General features: G+C 49.7%; 1 protein-coding gene across 29 annotated transcripts in view; it reads left to right on the top strand.

Annotated features, from left to right (window-relative positions):
* ATRNL1 (attractin like 1) overlaps positions 1-25132 on the top strand; it is a 721691-nt gene that overhangs the window by 355130 nt on the left and 341429 nt on the right. For all 29 annotated transcript variants that reach the window (XR_012754170.1, XR_012754182.1, XR_012754180.1 and 26 more), the window contains exon 25: positions 14600-14661. Coding sequence is in view for 1 of the 29 variants with exons in the window: in XM_075348149.1 (XP_075204264.1) it covers positions 14600-14661 (62 nt within the window). In the remaining 28 variants the exon portion in view is untranslated. The remainder of the gene's footprint in view (positions 1-14599; positions 14662-25132) is intronic.

The following is a 25132-nucleotide window of genomic DNA, read 5'->3' as shown; positions in this document are numbered from 1 at the left end:
ATTACACCCAGTATACAGGGCAGGAGAAGTGGTACTGTGCAGTGTATATATACAGAATAATACAGATACTGAGGATTACACCCAGTATACAGGACAGGAGAAGTGGTACTGTGCAGTGTATATATACAGAATAATACCGATACTGAGGATTACACCCAGTATACAGGACAGGAGAAGTGGCACTCTGCAGTGTATATATACAGAATAATACAGACACTGAGGATTACACCCAGTATACAGGATCGGAGAAGTGGTACTGTGCAGTGTATATATATAGAATAATACAGGTACTGAGGATTATACCCAGTATACAGGACAGGAGAAGTGGTACTGTGCAGTGTATATATAGAGAATAATACAGGTACTGAGGATTACACCCAGTATACAGGGCAGGAGAAGTGGTACTGTGCAGTGTATATATACAGAATAATACAGATACGGAGGATTACACCCAGTATACAGGACAGGAGAAGTGGTACTGTGCAGTGTATATATACAGAATAATACAGGTACTGAGGATTACACCCAGTATACAGGTCAGGAGAAGTGGTACTGTGCAGTGTATATATACAGAATAATACAGATACTGAGGATTACACCCAGTATACAGGACAGGAGAAGTGGTACTGTGCAGTGTATATATACAGAATAATACAGACACTGAGGATTACACCCAGTATACAGGACAGGAGAAGTGGTACTGTGCAGTGTATATATACAGAATAATACAGATACTGAGGATTACACCCAGTATACAGGACAGGAGAAGTGGTACTGTGCAGTGTATATATACAGAATAATACAGGTACTGAGGATTACACCCAGTATACAGGACAGGAGAAGTGGTACTGTGCAGTGTATATATACAGAATAATACAGGTACTGAGTATTACACCCAGTATACAGGACAGGAGAAGTGGTACTGTGCAGTGTATATATACAGAATAATACAGACACTGAGGATTACATCCAGTATACAGGACAGGAGAAGTGGTACTGTGCAGTGTATATATACAGAATAATACAGATACTGAGGATTACACCCAGTATACAGGACAGGAGAAGTGGTACTGTGCAGTGTATATATACAGAATAATACAGACACTGAGGATTACATCCAGTATACAGGACAGGAGAAGTGGTACTGTGCAGTGTATATATACAGAATAATACAGATACTGAGGATTACACCCAGTATACAGGACAGGAGAAGTGGTACTGTGCAGTGTATATATACAGAATAATACAGATACTGAGGATTACACCCAGTATACAGGACAGGAGAAGTGGTACTGTGCAGTGTATATATACAGAATAATACAGGTACTGAGGATTATACCCAGTATACAGGACAGGAGAAGTGGTACTGTGCAGTGTATATATACAGAATAATACAGATACTGAGGATTACACCCAGTATACAGGACAGGAGAAGTGGTACTGTGCAGTGTGTGTGTGTTTATACAGAATAATACAGGTACTGAGGATTACACCCAGTATACAGGACAGGAGAAGTGGTACTGTGCAGTGTATATATACAGAATAATACAGACACTGAGGATTACACCCAGTATACAGGACAGGAGAAGTGGTACTGTGCAGTGTATATATACAGAACGGGAGAAGTGGTACTGTGCAGTGTATGTATACAGGACCAGAGAAGTGGTACTGTGCAGTGTATATATACAGGACGGGAGAAGTGGTACTGTGCAGTGTATGTATACAGGACCGGAGAAGTGGTACTGTGCAGTGTATATATACAGGACCGGAGAAGTGGTACTGTGCAATGTATATATCCAAGACGGGAGAAGTGGTACTGTGCAGTGTATGTATACAAGACGGGAGAAGTGGTACTGTGCAGTGTATGTATACAGGACCGGAGAAGTGGTACTGTGCAGTGTATATATACAGGACGGGAGAAGTGGTACTGTGCAATGTATATATACAGGACGGGAGAAGTGGTACTGTGCAGTGTATGTATACAGGACCGGAGAAGTGGTACTGTGCAGTGTATATATACAGAACCGGAGAAGTGGTACTGTGCAATGTATATATACAGGACGGGAGAAGTGGTACTGTGCAGTGTATGTATACAGGACCGGAGAAGTGGTACTGTGCAGTGTATATATACAGGACCGGAGAAGTGGTACTGTGCAATGTATATATACAGGACGGGAGAAGTGGTACTGTGCAGTGTATGTATACAGGACCGGAGAAGTGGTACTGTGCAGTGTATATATACAGGACCGGAGAAGTGGTACTGTGCAGTGTATGTATACAGGGCCGGAGAAGTGGTACTGTGCAGTGTATATATACAGAATAATACAGACACTGAGGATTACACCCAGTATACAGGACAGGAGAAGTGGTACTGTGTAGTGTATATATACAGAACGGGAGAAGTGGTACTGTGCAGTGTATGTATACAGGACCAGAGAAGTGGTACTGTGCAGTGTATATATACAGGACGGGAGAAGTGGTACTGTGCAGTGTATGTATACAGGACCGGAGAAGTGGTACTGTGCACTGTATATATACAGGACCGGAGAAGTGGTACTGTGCAATGTATATATACAGGACGGGAGAAGTGGTACTGTGCAGTGTATGTATACAGGACCGGAGAAGTGGTACTGTGCAGTGTATATATACAGGACCGGAGAAGTGGTACTGTGCAGTGTATATATACAGGACGGGAGAAGTGGTACTGTGCAATGTATATATACAGGACGGGAGAAGTGGTACTGTGCAGTGTATGTATACAGGACAGGAGAAGTGGTACTGTGCAGTGTATATATACAGGACCGGAGAAGTGGTACTGTGCAATGTATATATACAGGACGGGAGAAGTGGTACTGTGCAGTGTATGTATACAGGACCGGAGAAGTGGTACTTTGCAGTGTATATATACAGGACCGGAGAAGTGGTACTGTGCAATGTATATATACAGGACGGGAGAAGTGGTACTGTGCAGTGTATGTATACAGGACCGGAGAAGTGGTACTGTGCAGTGTATATATACAGGACGGGAGAAGTGGTACTGTGCAGTGTATGTATACAGGACCGGAGAAGTGGTACTGTGCAGTGTATATATACAGGACCGGAGAAGTGGTACTGTGCAGTGTATATATACAGGACGGGAGAAGTGGTACTGTGCAGTGTATATATACAGGACCGGAGAAGTGGTACTGTGCAGTGTATATATACAGGACGGGAGAAGTGGTACTGTGCAATGTATATATACAGGACGGGAGAAGTGGTACTGTGCAGTGTATGTATACAGGACCGGAGAAGTGGTACTGTGCAGTGTATATATACAGGACCGGAGAAGTGGTACTGTGCAATGTATATATACAGGACGGGAGAAGTGGTACTGTGCAGTGTATGTATACAGGACCGGAGAAGTGGTACTTTGCAGTGTATATATACAGGACCGGAGAAGTGGTACTGTGCAATGTATATATACAGGACGGGAGAAGTGGTACTGTGCAGTGTATGTATACAGGACCGGAGAAGTGGTACTGTGCAGTGTATATATACAGGACGGGAGAAGTGGTACTGTGCAGTGTATGTATACAGGACCGGAGAAGTGGTACTGTGCAGTGTATATATACAGGACCGGAGAAGTGGTACTGTGCAGTGTATATATACAGGACGGGAGAAGTGGTACTGTGCAGTGTATATATACAGGACCGGAGAAGTGGTACTGTGCAGTGTATATATACAGGACGGGAGAAGTGGTACTGTGCAGTGTATATATACAGGACCGGAGAAGTGGTACTGTGCAGTGTATATATACAGGACGGGAGAAGTGGTACTGTGCAGTGTATATATACAGGACCGGAGAAGTGGTACTGTGCAATGTATATATACAGGACGGGAGAAGTGGTACTGTGCAGTGTATGTATACAGGACCGGAGAAGTGGTACTGTGCAGTGTATATATACAGGACGGGAGAAGTGGTACTGTGCAGTGTATATATACAGGACGGGAGAAGTGGTACTGTGCAGTGTATATATACAGGACGGGAGAAGTGGTACTGTGCAGTGTATATATACAGGACCGGAGAAGTGGTACTGTGCAGTGTATATATACAGGACCGGAGAAGTGGTACTGTGCAGTGTATATATACAGGACGGGAGAAGTGGTACTGTGCAGTGTATATATACAGGACCGGAGAAGTGGTACTGTGCAATGTATATATACAGGACGGGAGAAGTGGTACTGTGCAGTGTATATATACAGGACGGGAGAAGTGGTACTGTGCAGTGTATGTATACAGGACCGGAGAAGTGGTACTGTGCAGTGTATATATACAGGACGGGAGAAGTGGTACTGTGCAGTGTATATATACAGGACGGGAGAAGTGGTACTGTGCAGTGTATATATACAGGACCGGAGAAGTGGTACTGTGCAATGTATATATACAGGACGGGAGAAGTGGTACTGTGCAGTGTATATATACAGGACGGGAGAAGTGGTACTGTGCAGTGTATGTATACAGGACCGGAGAAGTGGTACTGTGCAGTGTATATATACAGGACGGGAGAAGTGGTACTGTGTATAGATAAGTTTAATGTTAGTGCTGCTCTTTGTGCTATTAGTCCCCATGGTCGTCCTCGCCCCCCGTATGTGTTGGGGCTGGGGGTTCGGGCTTGGCCTCGCCTGTAGTGGCACTTGCTCATCAGTCTGCAGATGGCAGCTCGGGTACATTGTCGTGCGGTGCCATCATCCTGGTGCAGTAATGGACCGGGTGTTCTTGGTGTGATGAAGGGTCCATCTCGCTCCAGGGTCACCGCTCTGCTGCGCCAGTAACAGCCGGGGTCCGCGGGGATCAAGGGCTCTTGAATCAGACTTGGGCAGAAGCGTTCTCAGCAGCCCCTGGAGCTGATTGATGACAGGGGCCGCATTGTCTTCACAGGACGCCTCGGAGCGGGGCCACAGCTCTCACTTCAGCTTTTTGGCAGCTCTCAGTCCTGTGTGATTGCTCCACACTGCCGGTCACTGACGAGCATCTGTAACAGAAATGACTGTCATACAAAGGTATCAGAGGGCAGAGAGGAGGCTCCTGCAATACAGATACAGCATTAAGAACACTGCACTGCAGAGCTGCACTCACTATTCTGCTGCTGCAGTCACTCTGTACATACATTACTGATTCTGAGTTACCTCCTGTATTATACTGCAGAGCTGCACTCACTATTCTGCTGGTGCAGTCACTGTGTACATACATTACTGATCCTGTATTATTCTCCAGAGCTGGACTCACTATTCTGCTGGTGAAGTCGCTGTGTACATACATTACATTACTGATCCTGAGTTACCTCCTGTATGATCCTCCAGAGCTGCACTCGCTGTTCTGCTGGTGTAGTCACTGTGTACATACATTACTGATCCTGTATGATCCTCCAGAGCTGTACTCGCTGTTCTGCTGCTGCAGTCACTGTGTACATACATTACTGATCCTGGGTCACCTCTTGTATTATACTCCAGAGCTGCACTCGCTGTTCTGCTGGTGTAGTCACTGTGTACATACATTACTGATCCTGTATGATCCTCCAGAGCTGCGCTCACTATTCTGCTGCTGCAGTCACTGTGTACATTACATTACTGATCCTGGGTCACCTCTTGTATTATACTCCAGAGCTGCATTCACTATTCTGCTGCTGCAGTCACTGTGTACATTACATTACTGATCCTGGGTTACCTCTTGTATTATACTCCAGAGCTGCACTCACTATTCTGCTGGTGAAGTCGCTGTGTACATACATTACATTACTGATCCTGAGTTACCTCCTGTATGATCCTCCAGAGCTGCACTCGCTGTTCTGCTGGTGTAGTCACTGTGTACATACATTACTGATCCTGTATGATCCTCCAGAGCTGCACTCACTATTCTGCTGCTGCAGTCACTGTGTACATTACATTACTGATCCTGGGTTACCTCCTGTATTATACTCCAGAGCTGCACTCGCTATTCTGCTGGTGCAGTCGCTGTGTCGTCCTCTCGTTCTGCTCCTCCTTGGGATATAATAATAGTAAATACAATATTTATAGCCTCTCCTCGTTGTGATGCGCTGGGATCTTCGTGTTCTGCTGAATTCTCTTGATTTCTGGAATATTTTACTTGTGAATTAGAAATTATTGATGTAAATGTGAGATTCATAAAATGAAGCAATAAATAATAAAGGATTTAAATGAGGAATCCAGCGAGTGATGCAGCAGAATGTGTGCGGTGCTGATGCTGCGGCGGGGTCCGTGCTCCACTCTGCGTCGTAGCTGATGAGGGGCCACTTCCAGCTTCCATTAATTGGAGCGCAGCTTTTGTGCGGACCCCATAGTCGCTCCTGTATTGGGTGAATATCCCCCGTATTGTGTGCCTCTTTCCTGGAGTCCTGGGCCCCCTCACCTCATTGTCGCGCTCCGCTCCCTCCTGACGCAGCTGCCCCCCATATTAACATTTATATCTCATCAGAACAAATAAATCACCAGCCGCTGCCGGAAATGTCACCGAGGGGCCGGGACCGCCGAGCTCCAGACCCCAGCACCTGAGTGGGCCGAAGCTTCGAGAAAACTCATTATTTCCACAGCTCAAACACGAAATGTGATTTCCCCCAACTCCACAGAATCCAATAAACCTGGAGGAGCAAACGCCAGGGGGTCAATGCACCCGGGAATTACAGGAGAGCAGTCACTACCCAGGAACGGCTGATAACAGAGAGGAATAGATTGTACTCACCTGTCCTACAGTCTCCTCCCCCTGTAATGGCTGATAACAGAGAGTAATAGACTGTACTCACCTGTCCTACAGTCTCCTCCAGCAGTAATGGCTGATAACAGGGAGTAATAGATTGTACTCAATGGTCCTACAGTCTCCTCCCCAGTAATGGCTGATAACAGGGAGCAATAGACTGTACTCACCTGTCCTACAGTCTCCTCCCCCAGTAATGGCTAATAACAGAGAGTAATAGATTGTACTCTCCTGTCCTACAATCTCTCCCCCAGTAATGGCTGATAACAGGGAGTAATAGATTGTACTCACCTGCCCTACAGTCTAATCCCCAGTAATGGCTGAAAACAGGGAGTAATAGAGTATACTCACCTGTAATATAGTCTCATCCCCCAGTAATGGCTGATAAGAGAGTAATAGATTATACTCACCTGTCCTACAGTCTCCTCTACCAGTAATGGCTGATAACAGGGAGTAATAGATTGTACTCTCCTGTCCTACAGTCTCCTCACCCAGTAATGGCTGATAACCGAGAATAATAGATTCCTTCCTTTCTGACATTCTGCACCTCCTGTATACACAGTGTTAACCATTAGTTTCCCTCCACTCTCTATAAAGACACATCTGCAGGTTTTTCCCTCCGTTCTCTATACAGACACATCTGCAGGTTTTCTCTCCGCTCTCTATACAGACACATCTGCGGGTTTTACCCTGTTATATAGAGAGCGGAGCGAATAACCTGCAGATGTGTCTGTACAGAGAGCGGAGGGGAAAACCTGCAGATGTGTCTGTATAGAGAGCGGAGGGAAAAACCTGCTGATGTGTCTGTATAGAGAGCAGAGGAAAAAGCCTGCAGATGTGTCTGTATAGAGAGCGGAGGGAAAACTCCGCAAGTGGAAATAATTGCGCTCAAGTGCCGCAGAGACGCTCCAGCGATAAACAACCGTCTGCTATATAGATCCCGGAGAAGATCCACAGAACACGAAGCATAAACCGAGCGCAGATCTCTGACACCGCCAGAAGCAATAATAAGGATATGTACACAGCATAAAGAGGGACATTACACATGTGACTGATATCAGCCCCTCTTATAACGCTCCAGTGCTGATATAACCCCAGACATTACATATGTGACTGATATCAGCCCCTCTTATAACGCTCCAGTGCTGATATAACCCCAGACATTACATATGTGACTGATATCAGCCCCTCTTATAACGCTCCAGTGCTGATATAACCCCAGACATTACATATGTGACTGATATCAGCCCCTCTTATAACGCTCCAGTGCTGATATAACCCCAGACATTACATATGTGACTGATATCAGCCCCTCTTATAACGCTCCAGTGCTGATATAACCCCAGACATTACATATGTGACTGATATCAGCCCCTCTTATAACACTCCAGCGCTGATATAACCCCAGACATTACATATGTGACTGATATCAGCCCCTCTTATAATGCTCCAGGGCTGATATAACCCCAGACATTACATATGTGACTGATATCAGCCCCTCTTATAACACTCCAGTGCTGATATAAGCTCCAGACATTACATATGTGACTGATATCAGCCCCTCCTATAATGCTCCAGTGCTGATATAACCCCAGACATTACATATGTGACTGATATCAGCCCCTCTTATAACGCTCCAGTGCTGATATAACCTCCAGACATTACATATGTGACTGATATCAGCCCCTCTTATAACGCTCCAGTGCTGATATAACCTCCAGACATTACATATGTGACTGATATCAGCCCCTCTTATAACGCTCCAGTGCTGATATAACCTCCAGACATTACATATGTGACTGATATCAGCTCCTCTTATAACGCTCCAGTACTGATATAACCCCAGACATTACATATGTGACTGATATCAGCCCCTCTTATAACGCTCCAGCGCTGATATAACCCCAGACATTACATATGTGACTGATATCAGCCCCTCTTATAACGCTCCAGTGCTGATATAAGCTCCAGACATTACATATGTGACTGATATCAGCCCCTCTTATAATGCTCCAGTGCTGATATAACCTCCAGACATTACATATGTGACTGATATCAGCCCCTCTTATAACACTCCAGTGCTGATATAAGCTCCAGACATTACATATGTGACTGATATCAGCCCCTCCTATAATGCTCCAGTGCTGATATAACCCCAGACATTACATATGTTACTGATATCAGCCCCTCTTATAACGCTCCAGTGCTGATATAACCCCTGACATTACATATGTGACTGATATCAGCCCCTCTTATAATGCTCCAGTGCTGATATAACCTCCAGACATTACATATGTGACTGATATCAGCTCCTCTTATAACGCTCCAGTGCTGATATAACCCCAGACATTACATATGTGACTGATATCAGCCTCTCTTATAACGCTCCAGTGCTGATATAACCCCAGACATTACATATGTGACTGATATCAGCCCCTCTTATAACGCTCCAGTGCTGATATAACCCCAGACATTACATATTTGACTGATATCAGCCCCTCTTATAACACTCCAGTGCTGATATAAGCTCCAGACATTACATATGTGACTGATATCAGCCCCTCCTATAATGCTCCAGTGCTGATATAACCCCAGACATTACATATGTGACTGATATCAGCCCCTCTTATAACGCTCCAGTGCTGATATAACCTCCAGACATTACATATGTGACTGATATCAGCCCCTCTTATAACGCTCCAGTGCTGATATAACCTCCAGACATTACATATGTGACTGATATCAGCTCCTCTTATAACGCTCCAGTGCTGATATAACCCCAGACATTACATATGTGACTGATATCAGCCCCTCTTATAACGCTCCAGTGCTGATATAACCCCAGACATTACATATGTGACCGATATCAGCCCCTCTTATAACGCTCCAGTGCTGATATAACCCCAGACATTACATATGTGACTGATATCAGCCCCTCTTATAACGCTCCAGTGCTGATATAACCCCAGACATTACATATGTGACTGATATCAGCCCCTCTTATAACGCTCCAGCGCTGATATAACCCCAGACATTACATATGTGACTGATATCAGCCCCTCTTATAACGCTCCAGTGCTGATATAAGCTCCAGACATTACATATGTGACTGATATCAGCCCCTCCTATAATGCTCCAGTGCTGATATAACCCCAGACATTACATATGTGACTGATATCAGCCCCTCTTATAACGCTCCAGTGCTGATATAACCCCTGACATTACATATGTGACTGATATCAGCCCCTCTTATAATGCTCCAGTGCTGATATAACCTCCAGACATTACATATGTGACTGATATCAGCTCCTCTTATAACGCTCCAGTGCTGATATAACCCCAGACATTACATATGTGACTGATATCAGCCTCTCTTATAACGCTCCAGTGCTGATATAACCTCAGACATTACATATGTGACTGATATCAGCCCCTCTTATAACGCTCCAGTGCTGATATAACCCCAGACATTACATATTTGACTGATATCAGCCCCTCTTATAACGCTCCAGTGCTGATATAACCTCCAGACATTACATATGTGACTGATATCAGCCCCTCTTATAACGCTCCAGTGCTGATATAACTCCAGACATTACATATGTGACTGATATCAGCTCCTCTTATAACGCTCCAGTGCTGATATAACCCCAGACATTACATATGTGACTGATATCAGCCCCTCTTATAACACTCCAGTACTGATATAACCTCCAGACATTACATATGTGACTGATATCAGCCCCTCTTATAACGCTCCAGTGCTGATATAACCCCAGACATTACATATGTGACTGATATCAGCCCCTCTTATAACACTCCAGTGCTGATATAACCCCAGACATTACATATGTGACTGATATCAGCCCCTCTTATAACGCTCCAGTGCTGATATAACCCCAGACATTACATATGTGACTGATATCAGCCCCTCTTATAACGCTCCAGTGCTGATATAACCTCCAGACATTACATATGTGACTGATATCAGCCCCTCTTATAACGCTCCAGTGCTGATATAACCTCCAGACATTACATATGTGACTGATATCAGCCCCTCTTATAACACTCCAGTGCTGATATAAGCTCCAGACATTACATATGTGACTGATATCAGCCCCTCCTATAATGCTCCAGTGCTGATATAACCCCAGACATTACATATGTGACTGATATCAGCCCCTCTTATAACGCTCCAGTGCTGATATAACCCCAGACATTACATATGTGACTGATATCAGCCCCTCTTATAACGCTCCAGTGCTGATATAACCTCCAGACATTACATATGTGACTGATATCAGCCCCTCTTATAACGCTCCAGTGCTGATATAACCCCAGACATTACATATGTGACTGATATCAGCCCCTCTTATAACGCTCCAGTGCTGATATAACCCCAGACATTACATATGTGACTGATATCAGCCCCTCTTATAACGCTCCAGTGCTGATATAACCTCCAGACATTACATATGTGACTGATATCAGCCCCTCTTATAACGCTCCAGTGCTGATATAACCCCAGACATTAGATATGTGACTGATATCAGCCCCTCTTATAACGCTCCAGTGCTGATATAACCTCCAGACATTACATATGTGACTGATATCAGCCCCTCTTATAATGCTCCAGTGCTGATATAACCTCCAGACATTACATATGTGACTGATATCAGCCCCTCTTATAACGCTCCAGTGCTGATATAACCTCCAGACATTACATATGTGACTGATATCAGCCCCTCTTATAATGCTCCAGTGCTGATATAACCTCCAGACATTACATATGTGACTGATATCAGCCCCTCTTATAATGCTCCAGTGCTGATATAACCCCAGACATTACATATGTGACTGATATCAGCCCCTCTTATAATGCTCCAGTGCTGATATAACCCCAGACATTACACATGTGACTGATATCAGCCCCTCTTATAACGCTCCAGCGCTGATATAACCCCAGACATTACATATGTGACTGATATCAGTCCCTCTTATAATGCTCCAGTGCTGATATAACCTCCAGACATTAGATATGTGACTGATATCAGCCCCTCTTATAATGCTCCAGTGCTGATATAACCCCAGACATTACATATGTGACTGATATCAGCCCCTCTTATAATGCTCCAGTGCTGATATAACCTCCAGACATTACATATGTGACTGATATCAGCCCCTCTTATAATGCTCCAGTGCTGATATAACCCCAGACATTACATATGTGACTGATATCAGCCCCTCTTATAACGCTCCAGTGCTGATATAACCTCCAGACATTACATATGTGACTGATATCAGCCCCTCTTATAACGCTCCAGTGCTGATATAACCTCCAGACATTACATATGTGACTGATATCAGCCCCTCTTATAATGCTCCAGTGCTGATATAACCCCAGACATTACATATGTGACTGATATCAGCCCCTCTTATAACGCTCCAGTGCTGATATAACCCCAGACATTACATATGTGACTGATATCAGCCCCTCTTATAACGCTCCAGTGCTGATATAACCCCAGACATTACATATGTGACTGATATCAGTCCCTCTTATAACGCTCCAGTGCTGATATAACCTCCAGACATTACATATGTGACTGATATCAGCCCCTCTTATAACGCTCCAGTGCTGATATAACCTCCAGACATTACATATGTGACTGATATCAGCCCCTCTTATAATGCTCCAGTGCTGATATAACCTCCAGACATTACATATGTGACTGATATCAGCCCCTCTTATAATGCTCCAGTGCTGATATAACCCCAGACATTACATATGTGACTGATATCAGTCCCTCTTATAACGCTCCAGTGCTGATATAACCTCCAGACATTACATATGTGACTGATATCAGCCCCTCTTATAACGCTCCAGTGCTGATATTATTAGCGCGCCCCTTACACGTGCAGTCAGTGTTGGTCGCTTTCCCCGCAGGTTATGTTGCGCACACCGTCCGCCGCCTGCTTCTCGCTGTCACTTCTCGCTGTTGACTCTTCACTTAATTAAAGCAATTTCCAATTTGTCTCCGATGAAGTGAAATTCTCCTGATTCCGGAGCGAGGAGTAATTACAGCAGAATTAACTGTCTGCAAATATACATAAGCAGCGTGCTCCGGAGAGTGACAGGCGGGGGCCCCGGGGGCCACAGGACAGGAGCTGCACCGCAGCCTACTGCACCTCTGCTGCTACATCGTGTCTTATCCTCCAGTCACCTCCAGAGCTGCACTCACTATTCTGCTGTTACATCATGTCTTCTCCTCCAGTCACCCCCAGAGCTGCACTCACTATTCTGCTGTTACATCATGTCTTCTCCTCCAGTCACCCCCAGAGCTGCACTCACTATTCTGCTGTTACATCATGTCTTCTCCTCCAGTCACCTCCAGAGCTGCACTCACTATTCTGCTGTTACATCATGTCTTCTCCTCCAGTCACCTCCAGAGCTGCACTCACTATTCTGCTGTTACATTATGTCTTCTCCTCCAGTCACCCCCAGAGCTGCACTCACTATTCTGCTGTTACATCATGTCTTCTCCTCCAGTCTCCTTCCACCTCTCAGATGTGTCTACAATCCCTCCATATTTGAATATGCAGCAAAATTATGTGACGGTGACTTTAGGATAAGACATGATGTAACAGCAGAATAGTGACTGCAGCTCTGGAGGTGACTGGAGGATAAGACACGATGTAACAGTAGAATAGTGACTGCAGCTCTGGAGGTGACTGGAGCATAAGACACGATGTAACAGCAGAATAGCGAGTGCAGCTCTGGAGGATGAGACAATGTTTTTTTGCATAGCTGGGCCCTTGTTGCCGCCGTTACTTTCTTTTCTCGGTGGTGGACGCCCTGGATCTCTTCTCCGCTGCTCTTCTTTCTATATTTCGAGGAGTGGTTTCAGTTTTGTGGTGCTTTTGTCTCTGTGCTCGGAGATGTCTCTCTCTGAAGGCTACCTTCCTTGTCTGTCAGGTGCAGCATGTCCGGGGGTCTCGCTGTTCCTCGTCTGTCAGGTGCAGCATGTCCGGGGGTCTCGCTGTTCCTCGTCTGTCAGGTGCAGCATGTCCGGGGGTCTCGCTGTTCCTCGTCTGTCAGGTGCAGCATGTCCGTGGGTCTCGCTGTTCCTCGTCTGTCAGGTGGAGGACATCCGGGGTCTCGCTGTTCCTCGTCTGTCAGGTGGAGGACAGCCAGGGGTCTCGCTGCTGCTTGTCTGTCAGGTGCAGCATGTCCGGGGGTCTCGCTGTTGCTCGTCTGTCAGGTGCAGCATGTCCGGGGGTCTTGCTGTTCCTCGTCTGTCAGGTGGAGGACATCCGGGCTCTCGCTGTTCCTCGTCTGTCAGGTGGAGAACATCCGGGGTCTCGCTGTTCCTCGTCTGTCAGGTGCAGCATCTCCGGGGGTCTCGCTGTTCCTCATCTGTCAGGTGGAGGACATCCGGGGGTCTCGCTGTTGCTCGTCTGTCAGGTGCAGCATGTCCGGGGGTCTCGCTGTTCCTTGTCTGTCAGGTGCAGCATGTCCGGGGGTCTCGCTGTTCCTCGTCTGTCAGGTGCAGCATGTCCGGGGGTCTCGCTGTTCCTCGTCTGTCAGGTGTAGGACATCCGGGGGTCTCGCTGTTCCTCATCTGTCAGATGGAGGACATCCGGGGGTCTCGCTGTCTTCCTCAGCATATGTTCTGCTCTGTGCGGAGGAGCCGTCCCCCGCAGAGAAACTGAAAGACGCGGAAGGTCGCAGGAAAACTTCATATTCTCCTCCACAGTCTTCCGCAGTAAACAGTGTTTTGCTTTGTGTTGGGTGGGGCGCGTGGGGTTAAACCCGTCATGGTTGTCACCCTTTTGCCTTTGTCTTTTCAGATCGCCTTCTCGCAGCACAACACCATCATGGACCTGGTGCAATTCTTCGTCACCTTCTTCAGGTAAATCCGTCCCGGCTGTAATAAGAAATATTAGGAATTTCCAGAAAACAATCTCCCATAATGCACCTGTCCCCGCAGGCCCCAACATTCCGGGGTCACGGGTTACAATGTGTCATTGTTGCTTCCTCTCTGTGACAATGTATCGGGATCTGCAGTGACAGTGTATGGGGATCTGCAGTGCCGGTGTATGGGGATCCGCAGTGCCGGTGTATGGGGATCCGCAGTGACCGTGTATCGGGATCTGCAGTGCCGGTGTATGGGGATCCGCAGTGCCGGTGTATGGGTATCCGCAGTGCCGGTGTATGGGGATCCGCAGTACCGGTGTATGGAGATCCGCAGTGCCGATGTATGGGGATCCGCAGTGCCGGAGTAACAGGATCCTCAGTGACAGTGTATCCGGGATCTGCAGTGACGGTGTATGGGGATCCGCAGTGACGGTGTATCGGGATCCGCAGTGACGGTGTATCGGGATCTGCAGTGACCATTTATCGGGATCCGAAGTGACAGTGTGTGACGGGGTATTCGGCAGAGCAGTGAGGGACGCCAGGCCAAGGAACAATCCAAAGGGCTTTATTTTAACCACAAAGCTAAAGCACCAAACATAAATATAGATCCTTAAAGTCTGCAAGGAGTCCACAACAAAACAAAAGATCCGGGGGCGCCTCCCGGTATTCCGATGCCAGGGAAAATAGGGCAATGGTCCTTATATGAGTTCCTTGAGTCCAACAGGGGGAACAACAAAACGCAATCCCACGTGGCCACTGATCTCCAATCTGTAACAGTCCATACACAGGCTCTAGGATCCAGCCTCAGCTATAGATCCTAGTCCTTCTCCAGCCGAGATCCAACTAACTGACCTAACATGGGTCTCATTATTCTTCTCTCCTGGGATCAGCCCCTTAGGTGGGCAGAAGAGTCCAACTCCGCCTGGACACTTGATACATGAATGGACTTTAGACTCCTGGCTCTTTCTTGTTTACCAAGTTGTGGATTGGAGAAGTCCCATGCTGAGAAGAACAAACAATCCCCCACCAGGAGTACATACAGGACAGTCAAGGAGAGACGGACTATTACACCATGAGCACAGGCGGGGGAGGGACACACTGTTACACAGTGTATCGGGATCCGCAGTGACGGTGTATCGGGATCCGCAGTGACGGTGTTTCGGGATCCGCAGTGACGGTGTATCGGGATCCGCAGTGACCATGTATCAGGATCCACAGTGACCATGTATCAGGATCCATAGTGTCGGTGTATCGGGATCCGCAGTGACTCTGTATCGGGATCCGCAGTGACGGTGTATCGGGATCCGCAGTGACGGTGTATGGGGATCCGCAGTGACTGTGTATCGGGATCTGCAGTGACCATGTATCGGGATCCGCAGTGACAGTTTGTGACGGGGTATGCGGCAGAGCAGTAAGGGACGCCAGGCCAAGGAACAATCCAAAGAGCTTTATTGGAACCACAAAGATAAAGCACCAAACATAAATATAGATCCTTAAAGTCTGCAAGGAGTCCACAACAAAACAAAAGATCCAGGGGCACCGCCCGGTATTCCGATGCCAGGGAAAATAGGGCAATGGTCCTTATATGAGTTCCTTGAGTCCAACAGGGGGAACAACAAAACGCAATCCCACGTGGCCACTGATCTCCAGTCTGTAACAGTCTATACACAGGCTCTAGGATCCAGCCTCAGCCATGGATCCTAGTCCTTCTCCAGCAGAGCTCCAACTAACTGACCTAACATGGGTCTCATTGTTCTTCTCTCCTGGGCTCAGCCCCTTAGGTGGGCAGAAGAGTCCAACTCCGCCTGGACACTTGATACATGAATGGACTTTAGACTCCTGGCTCTTTCTTGTTTACCAAGTTGTGGATTGGAGAAGTCCCATGCTGAGAAGAACAAACAATCCCCCACCAGGAGTACATACAGGACAGTCAAGGAGAGACAGACTATTACACCATGAGCACAGGCGGGGGAGGGACACACTGTTACACAGTGTATTGTGATCCGCAGTGACCATGTATCGGGATCCGCAGTGACAATGTATCGGGATCCGCAGTGACGGTGTATCGGGATCCGCAGTGACGGTGTATCGGGATCCGCAGTGACTGTGTATCGGGATCCGCAGTGACGGTGTATCGGGATCCGCAGTGACGGTGTATCGGGATCCGCAGTGACGGTGTATCGGGATCCGCAGTGACGGTGTATCGGGATCCGCAGTGACGGTGTATCGGGATCCGCAGTGACAATGTATCGGGATCCGCAGTGACAATGTATCGGGATCTGCAGTGACACTGATGGATGATAAGAGTCTTCATTTCGGAGGGCGCTGCTCATCTTCAGGAGGGTACATAGGATCAGGCTCTGACGCTCGGCGCGGTTTGCCGCGGGGTTGATGGCGCTGTGCCGGCATTGTTAGTCTTTTCGGCGCTCGGGGTCCCTTCATTAGGACAGTTCACATTCGGGAGGACCCCTCGGGCTGCGGAGCATGGCTGCGGCTCAGCGTCCTCCGTGTAATGACACTGATGAGGGTAAGCGCTGATTTTCCACGCGGCGTGATTTTCCCTGGATTTGCTGTGTTTTGCCCATTTTCTGGGCTCGGTGGCGGCGCCCGGCCATGTCTTGTTTGCGCAGCTAAGCGAACATGACGTGAGATGACGACTCTGCGGGATGTCAGCCTCCGGGACGTCAGCCATGAAGGGCGAGCGCCAGATCGGGGGAGGCGAGGGATTCTCAAGCTTATTATTTCAAGGGTGAGATACTTTGTGTCCTCCCCGCGGCTCCTCCAGTCCCACACAATCTCCTTACACTCCGCTGCCATGTGTAAAGGGAACGCAACCGCTGCTGCGCAACCAGCCACCGCGTGATACAGGGGAGTCAGGTACTGAGGGGTGCACAAACCAGCCCCACATTATACAGGGAGTCAGGTACTGAGGGGTGCACAAACCAGCCCCACATTATACAGGGAGTCAGGTACTGAGGGGCGCACAAACCAGCCCCACATTATACAGGGGAGCCAGGAACTGAGGGGCGCACAAACCAGCCCCACATTATACAGGGGAGCCAGGAACTGAGGGGCGCACAAACCAGCCCCACATTATACAGGGGAGTCAGGTACTGAGGGGCGCACAAACTAGCCCCACATTATACAGGGGAGCCAGGAACTGAGGGGCGCACAAACCAGCCCCACATTATACAGGGGAGTCAGGTACTGAGGGGTGCACAAACCAGCCCCACATTATACAGGGGAGCCAGGAACTGAGGGGCGCACAAACCAGCCCCACATTATACAGGGGAGCCAGGAACTGAGGGGCGCACAAACCATCCCCACATTATACAGGGAGTCAGGTACTGAGGGGCGCACAAACCAGCCCCACATTATACAGGGGAGTCAGGTACTGAGGGGCGCACAAACCAGCCCCACATTATACAGGGGAGTCAGGTACTGAGGGGTGCACAAACCACCCCACATTATACAGGGGAGTCAGGTACTGAGGGGTGCACAAACCAGCCCCACATTATACAGGGGAGTCAGGTACTGAGGGGCGCACAAACCAGCCCCACATTATACAGGGGAGCCAGGAACTGAGGGGCGCACAAACCAGCCCCACATTATACAGGGAGTCAGGTACTGAGGGGCGCACAAACCAGCCCCACATTATACAGGGGAGTCAGGTACTGAGGGGCGCACAAACCAGCCCCACATTATACAGGGGAGTCAGGTACTGAGGGGCGCACAAACCAGCCCCACATTATACAGGGGAGTCAGGTACTGAGGGGCGCACAAACCAGCCCCACATTATACAGGGAGTCAGGTACTGAGGGGCGCACAAACCACCCCACATTATACAGGGAGTCAGGTACTGAGGGGTGCACAAACCAGCCCCACATTATACAGGGGAGTCAGGTACTGAGGGGCGCACAAACCACCCCACATTATACAGGGAGTCAGGTACTGAGGGGCGCACAAACCAGCCCCACATTATACAGGGGAGCCAGGAACTGAGGGGCGCACAAACCATCCCCACATTATACAGGGGAGTCAGGTACTGAGGGGCGCACAAACCATCCCCACATTATACAGGGGAGTCAGGTACTGAGGGGCGCACAAACCAGCCCCACATTATACAGGGGAGCCAGGAACTGAGGGGCGCACAAACCAGCCCCACATTATACAGGGGAGCCAGGAACTGAGGGGCGCACAAACCAGCCCCACATTATACAGGGGAGTCAGGTACTGAGGGGTCCACAAACCAGCCCCACATTATACAGGGAGTCAGGTACTGAGGGGCGCACAAACCAGCCCCACATTATACAGGGGAGTCAGGTACTGAGGGGTGCACAAACCAGCCCCACATTATACAGGGAGTCAGGTACTGAGGGGCGCACAAACCAGCCCCACATTATACAGGGAGTCAGGTACTGAGGGGCGCACAAACCAGCCCCACATTATACAGGGGAGTCAGGTACTGAGGGGTGCACAAACCAGCCCCACATTATACAGGGGAGTCAGGTACTGAGGGGTGCACAAACCAGCCCCACATTATACAGGGAGTCAGGTACTGAGGGGTGCACAAACCAGCCCCACATTATACAGGGGAGTCAGGTACTGAGGGGCGCACAAACCAGCCCCACATTATACAGGGGAGTCAGGTACTGAGGGGCGCATTAACCAGCCCCACATTATACAGGGGAGTCAGGTACTGAGGGGTGCACAAACCATCCCCACATTATACAGGGGAGCCAGGAACTGAGGGGCGCACAAACCAGCCCCACATTATACAGGGGAGCCAGGAACTGAGGGGCGCACAAACCAGCCCCACATTATACAGGGGAGTCAGGTACTGAGGGGCGCACAAACCAGCCCCACATTATACAGGGGAGTCAGGTACTGAGGGGCGCATTAACCAGCCCCATATTATACAGGGAGTCAGGTACTGAGGGGTCCACAAACCAGCCCCACATTATACAGGGGAGCCAGGAACTGAGGGGCGCACAAACCAGCCCCACATTATACAGGGGAGTCAGGTACTGAGGGGCGCACAAACCAGCCCCACATTATACAGGGGAGTCAGGTACTGAGGGGCGCATTAACCAGCCCCATATTATACAGGGAGTCAGGTACTGAGGGGCGCATTAACCAGCCCCACATTATACAGGGGAGTCAGGTACTGAGGGGTCCACAAACCAGCCCCATATTATACAGGGAGTCAGGTACTGAGGGGTGCACAAACCAGCCCCACATTATACAGGGAGTCAGGTACTGAGGGGTCCACAAACCAGCCCCACATTATACAGGGGAGTCAGGTACTGAGGGGCGCACAAACCAGCCCCACATTATACAGGGAGTCAGGTACTGAGGGGTGCACAAACCAGCCCCACATTATACAGGGGAGTCAGGTACTGAGGGGCGCACAAACCAGCCTCACATTATACAGGGGAGTCAGGTACTGAGGGGCGCACAAACCAGCCTCACATTATACAGGGGAGTCAGGTACTGAGGGGTCCACAAACCAGCCCCACATTATACAGGGAGTCAGGTACTGAGGGGTGCACAAACCAGCCCCACATTATACAGGGGAGTCAGGTACTGAGGGGTGCACAAACCTACCCCACATTATACAGGGGAGTCAGGTACTGAGGGGCGCACAAACCAGCCCCACATTATACAGGGGAGTCAGGTACTGAGGGGTCCACAAACCAGCCCCACATTATACAGGGGAGTCAGGTACTGAGGGGCGCACAAACCAGCCCCACATTATACAGGGAGTCAGGTACTGAGGGGTGCACAAACCAGCCCCACATTATACAGGGGAGTCAGGTACTGAGGGGCGCACAAACCAGCCCCACATTATACAGGGAGTCAGGTACTGAGGGGTGCACAAACCAGCCCCACATTATACAGGGAGTCAGGTACTGAGGGGCGCACAAACCAGCCCCACATTATACAGGGGAGTCAGGTACTGAGGGGTCCACAAACCAGCCCCACATTATACAGGGAGTCAGGTACTGAGGGGCGCACAAACCATCCCCACAGTATACAGGGGAGTCAGGTACTGAGGGGCGCATTAACCAGCCCCATATTATACAGGGAGTCAGGTACTGAGGGGTGCACAAACCTACCCCACATTATACAGGGGAGTCAGGTACTGAGGGGCGCACAAACCAGCCCCACATTATACAGGGGAGTCAGGTACTGAGGGGCGCACAAACCATCCCCACAGTATACAGGGGAGTCAGGTACTGAGGGGCGCACAAACCAGCCCCACATTATACAGGGAGTCAGGTACTGAGGGGTCCACAAACCAGCCCCACATTATACAGGGGAGTCAGGTATTGAGGGGCGCACAAACCAGCCCCACATTATACAGGGAGTCAGGTACTGAGGGGCGCACAAACAATCCCCACATTATACAGGGGAGTCAGGTACTGAGGGGCGCACAAACCAGCCCCACATTATACAGGGGAGTCAGGTACTGAGGGGTCCACAAACCAGCCCCACATTATACAGGGGAGTCAGGTACTGAGGGGCGCACAAACCAGCCCCACATTATACAGGGGAGTCAGGTACTGAGGGGCGCATTAACCAGCCCCACATTATACAGGGGAGTCAGGTACTGAGGGGCGCACAAACCAGCCCCACATTATACAGGGGAGTCAGGTACTGAGGGGCGCACAAACCATCCCCACATTATACAGGGGAGTCAGGTACTGAGGGGCGCACAAACCAGCCCCACATTATACAGGGGAGTCAGGTACTGAGGGGTCCACAAACCAGCCCCACATTATACAGGGGAGTCAGGTACTGAGGGGCGCACAAACCAGCCCCACATTATACAGGGGAGTCAGGTACTGAGGGGCGCATTAACCAGCCCCATATTATACAGGGGAGTCAGGTACTGAGGGGTCCACAAACCAGCCCCATATTATACAGGGAGTCAGGTACTGAGGGGCGCACAAACCAGCCCCACATTATACAGGGAGTCAGGTACTGAGGGGTGCACAAACCAGCCCCACATTATACAGGGAGTCAGGTACTGAGGGGCGCACAAACCAGCCCCACATTATACAGGGGAGTCAGGTACTGAGGGGCGCACAAACCATCCCCACAGTATACAGGGGAGTCAGGTACTGAGGGGCGCATTAACCAGCCCCATATTATACAGGGAGTCAGGTACTGAGGGGTGCACAAACCTACCCCACATTATACAGGGGAGTCAGGTACTGAGGGGTGCACAAACCTACCCCACATTATACAGGGGAGTCAGGTACTGAGGGGCGCACAAACCAGCCCCACATTATACAGGGGAGTCAGGTACTGAGGGGCGCACAAACCATCCCCACAGTATACAGGGGAGTCAGGTACTGAGGGGCGCACAAACCAGCCCCACATTATACAGGGAGTCAGGTATTGAGGGGCGCACAAACCAGCCCCACATTATACAGGGGAGTCAGGTACTGAGGGGTGCACAAACCAGCCCCACATTATACAGGGGAGCCAGGAACTGAGGGGCGCATTAACCAGCCCCATATTATACAGGGAGTCAGGTACTGAGGGGTGCACAAACCAGCCCCACATTATACAGGGGAGTCAGGTACTGAGGGGCGCACAAACCAGCCCCACATTATACAGGGAGTCAGGTACTGAGGGGTGCACAAACCAGCCCCACATTATACAGGGAGTCAGGTACTGAGGGGTGCACAAACCTACCCCACATTATACAGGGAGTCAGGTACTGAGGGGCGCACAAACCACCCCACATTATACAGGGGAGTCAGGTACTGAGGGGTCCACAAACCAGCCCCACATTATACAGGGGAGTCAGGTACTGAGGGGTCCACAAACCAGCCCCACATTATACAGGGGAGTCAGGTACTGAGGGGTGCGCAAACCAGCCCCACATTATACAGGGGAGTCAGGTACTGAGGGGCGCACAAACCACCCCACATTATACAGGGGAGTCAGGTACTGAGGGGTCCACAAACCAGCCCCACATTATACAGGGAGTCAGGTACTGAGGGGTCCACAAACCAGCCCCATATTATACAGGGAGTCAGGTACTGAGGGGTGCACAAACCATCCCCACATTATACAGGGGAGTCAGGTACTGAGGGGTGCACAAACCATCCCCACATTATACAGGGGAGTCAGGTATTGAGGGGTGCACAAACCATCCCCACATTATACAGGGGAGTCAGGTACTGAGGGGCGCACAAACCATCCCCACATTATACAGGGGAGTCAGGTACTGAGGGGTGCACAAACCAGCCCCACATTATACAGGGGAGTCAGGTACTGAGGGGCGCACAAACCTACCCCACATTATACAGGGGAGTCAGGTACTGAGGGGTGCACAAACCAGCCCCACATTATACAGGGGAGTCAGGTACTGAGGGGTGCACAAACCTACCCCACATTATACAGGGGAGTCAGGTACTGAGGGGCGCACAAACCAGCCCCACATTATACAGGGGAGTCAGGTACTGAGGGGTGCACAAACCAGCCCCACATTATACAGGGGAGTCAGGTACTGAGGGGTGCACAAACCAGCCCCACATTATACAGGGGAGTCAGGTACTGAGGGGTGCACAAACCAGCCCCACATTATACAGGGGAGTCAGGTACTGAGGGGCGCACAAACCAGCCCCACATTATACAGGGGAGTCAGGTACTGAGGGGCGCACAAACCAGCCCCACATTATACAGGGGAGTCAGGTACTGAGGGGCGCACAAACCATCCCCACATTATACAGGGAGTCAGGTACTGAGGGGCGCACAAACCAGCCCCACATTATACAGGGGAGTCAGGTACTGAGGGGCGCACAAACCAGCCTCACATTATACAGGGAGTCAGGTACTGAGGGGTCCACAAACCAGCCCCACATTATACAGGGGAGTCAGGTACTGAGGGGTCCACAAACCACCCCACATTATACAGGGGAGTCAGGTACTGAGGGGTCCACAAACCAGCCCCACATTATACAGGGGAGTCAGGTACTGAGGGGTCCACAAACCACCCCACATTATACAGGGGAGTCAGGTACTGAGGGGTCCACAAACCAGCCCCACATTATACAGGGGAGTCAGGTACTGAGGGGTCCACAAACCACCCCACATTATACAGGGGAGTCAGGTACTGAGGGGTCCACAAACCAGCCCCACATTATACAGGGGAGTCAGGTACTGAGGGGTCCACAAACCACCCCACATTATACAGGGGAGTCAGGTACTGAGGGGCGCACAAACCAGCCTCACATTATACAGGGGAGTCAGGTACTGAGGGGCGCACAAACCATCCCCACATTATACAGGGGAGTCAGGTACTGAGGGGCGCACAAACCAGCCTCACATTATACAGGGGAGTCAGGTACTGAGGGGCGCACAAACCATCCCCACATTATACAGGGGAGTCAGGTACTGAGGGGTGCACAAACCAGCCCCACATTATACAGGGGAGTCAGGTACTGAGGGGCGCACAAACCATCCCCACATTATACAGGGAGTCAGGTACTGAGGGGTGCACAAACCAGCCCCACATTATACAGGGGAGTCAGGTACTGAGGGGTCCACAAACCAGCCCCACATTATACAGGGGAGTCAGGTACTGAGGGGTCCACAAACCAGCCCCACATTATACAGGGAGTCAGGTACTGAGGGGCGCACAAACCAGCCCCACATTATACAGGGGAGTCAGGTACTGAGGGGTCCACAAACCAGCCCCACATTATACAGGGGAGTCAGGTACTGAGGGGTCCACAAACCACCCCACATTATACAGGGGAGTCAGGTACTGAGGGGCGCACAAACCAGCCTCACATTATACAGGGGAGTCAGGTACTGAGGGGCGCACAAACCATCCCCACATTATACAGGGGAGTCAGGTACTGAGGGGCGCTCAAACCAGCCTCACATTATACAGGGGAGTCAGGTACTGAGGGGCGCACAAACCATCCCCACATTATACAGGGGAGTCAGGTACTGAGGGGTGCACAAACCAGCCCCACATTATACAGGGGAGTCAGGTACTGAGGGGCGCACAAACCAGCCCCACATTATACAGGGAGTCAGGTACTGAGGGGTGCACAAACCAGCCCCACATTATACAGGGGAGTCAGGTACTGAGGGGTCCACAAACCAGCCCCACATTATACAGGGGAGTCAGGTACTGAGGGGTCCACAAACCAGCCCCACATTATACAGGGAGTCAGGTACTGAGGGGCGCACAAACCAGCCCCACATTATACAGGGGAGTCAGGTACTGAGGGGTGCACAAACCATCCCCACATTATACAGGGGAGTCAGGTACTGAGGGGTGCACAAACCAGCCCCACATTATACAGGGGAGTCAGGTACTGAGGGGTCCACAAACCAGCCCCACATTATACAGGGGAGTCAGGTACTGAGGGGTGCACAAACCAGCCCCACATTATACAGGGGAGTCAGGTACTGAGGGGTGCACAAACCTACCC

This window comes from Anomaloglossus baeobatrachus, chromosome 5 (assembly GCF_048569485.1).
Source record: "Anomaloglossus baeobatrachus isolate aAnoBae1 chromosome 5, aAnoBae1.hap1, whole genome shotgun sequence".
NCBI classification, from domain to species: Eukaryota; Metazoa; Chordata; class Amphibia; order Anura; family Aromobatidae; genus Anomaloglossus; species Anomaloglossus baeobatrachus.
Note: the sequence above shows the minus strand (reverse complement) of the source record. Positions and strands in the feature narration are given on the sequence as shown.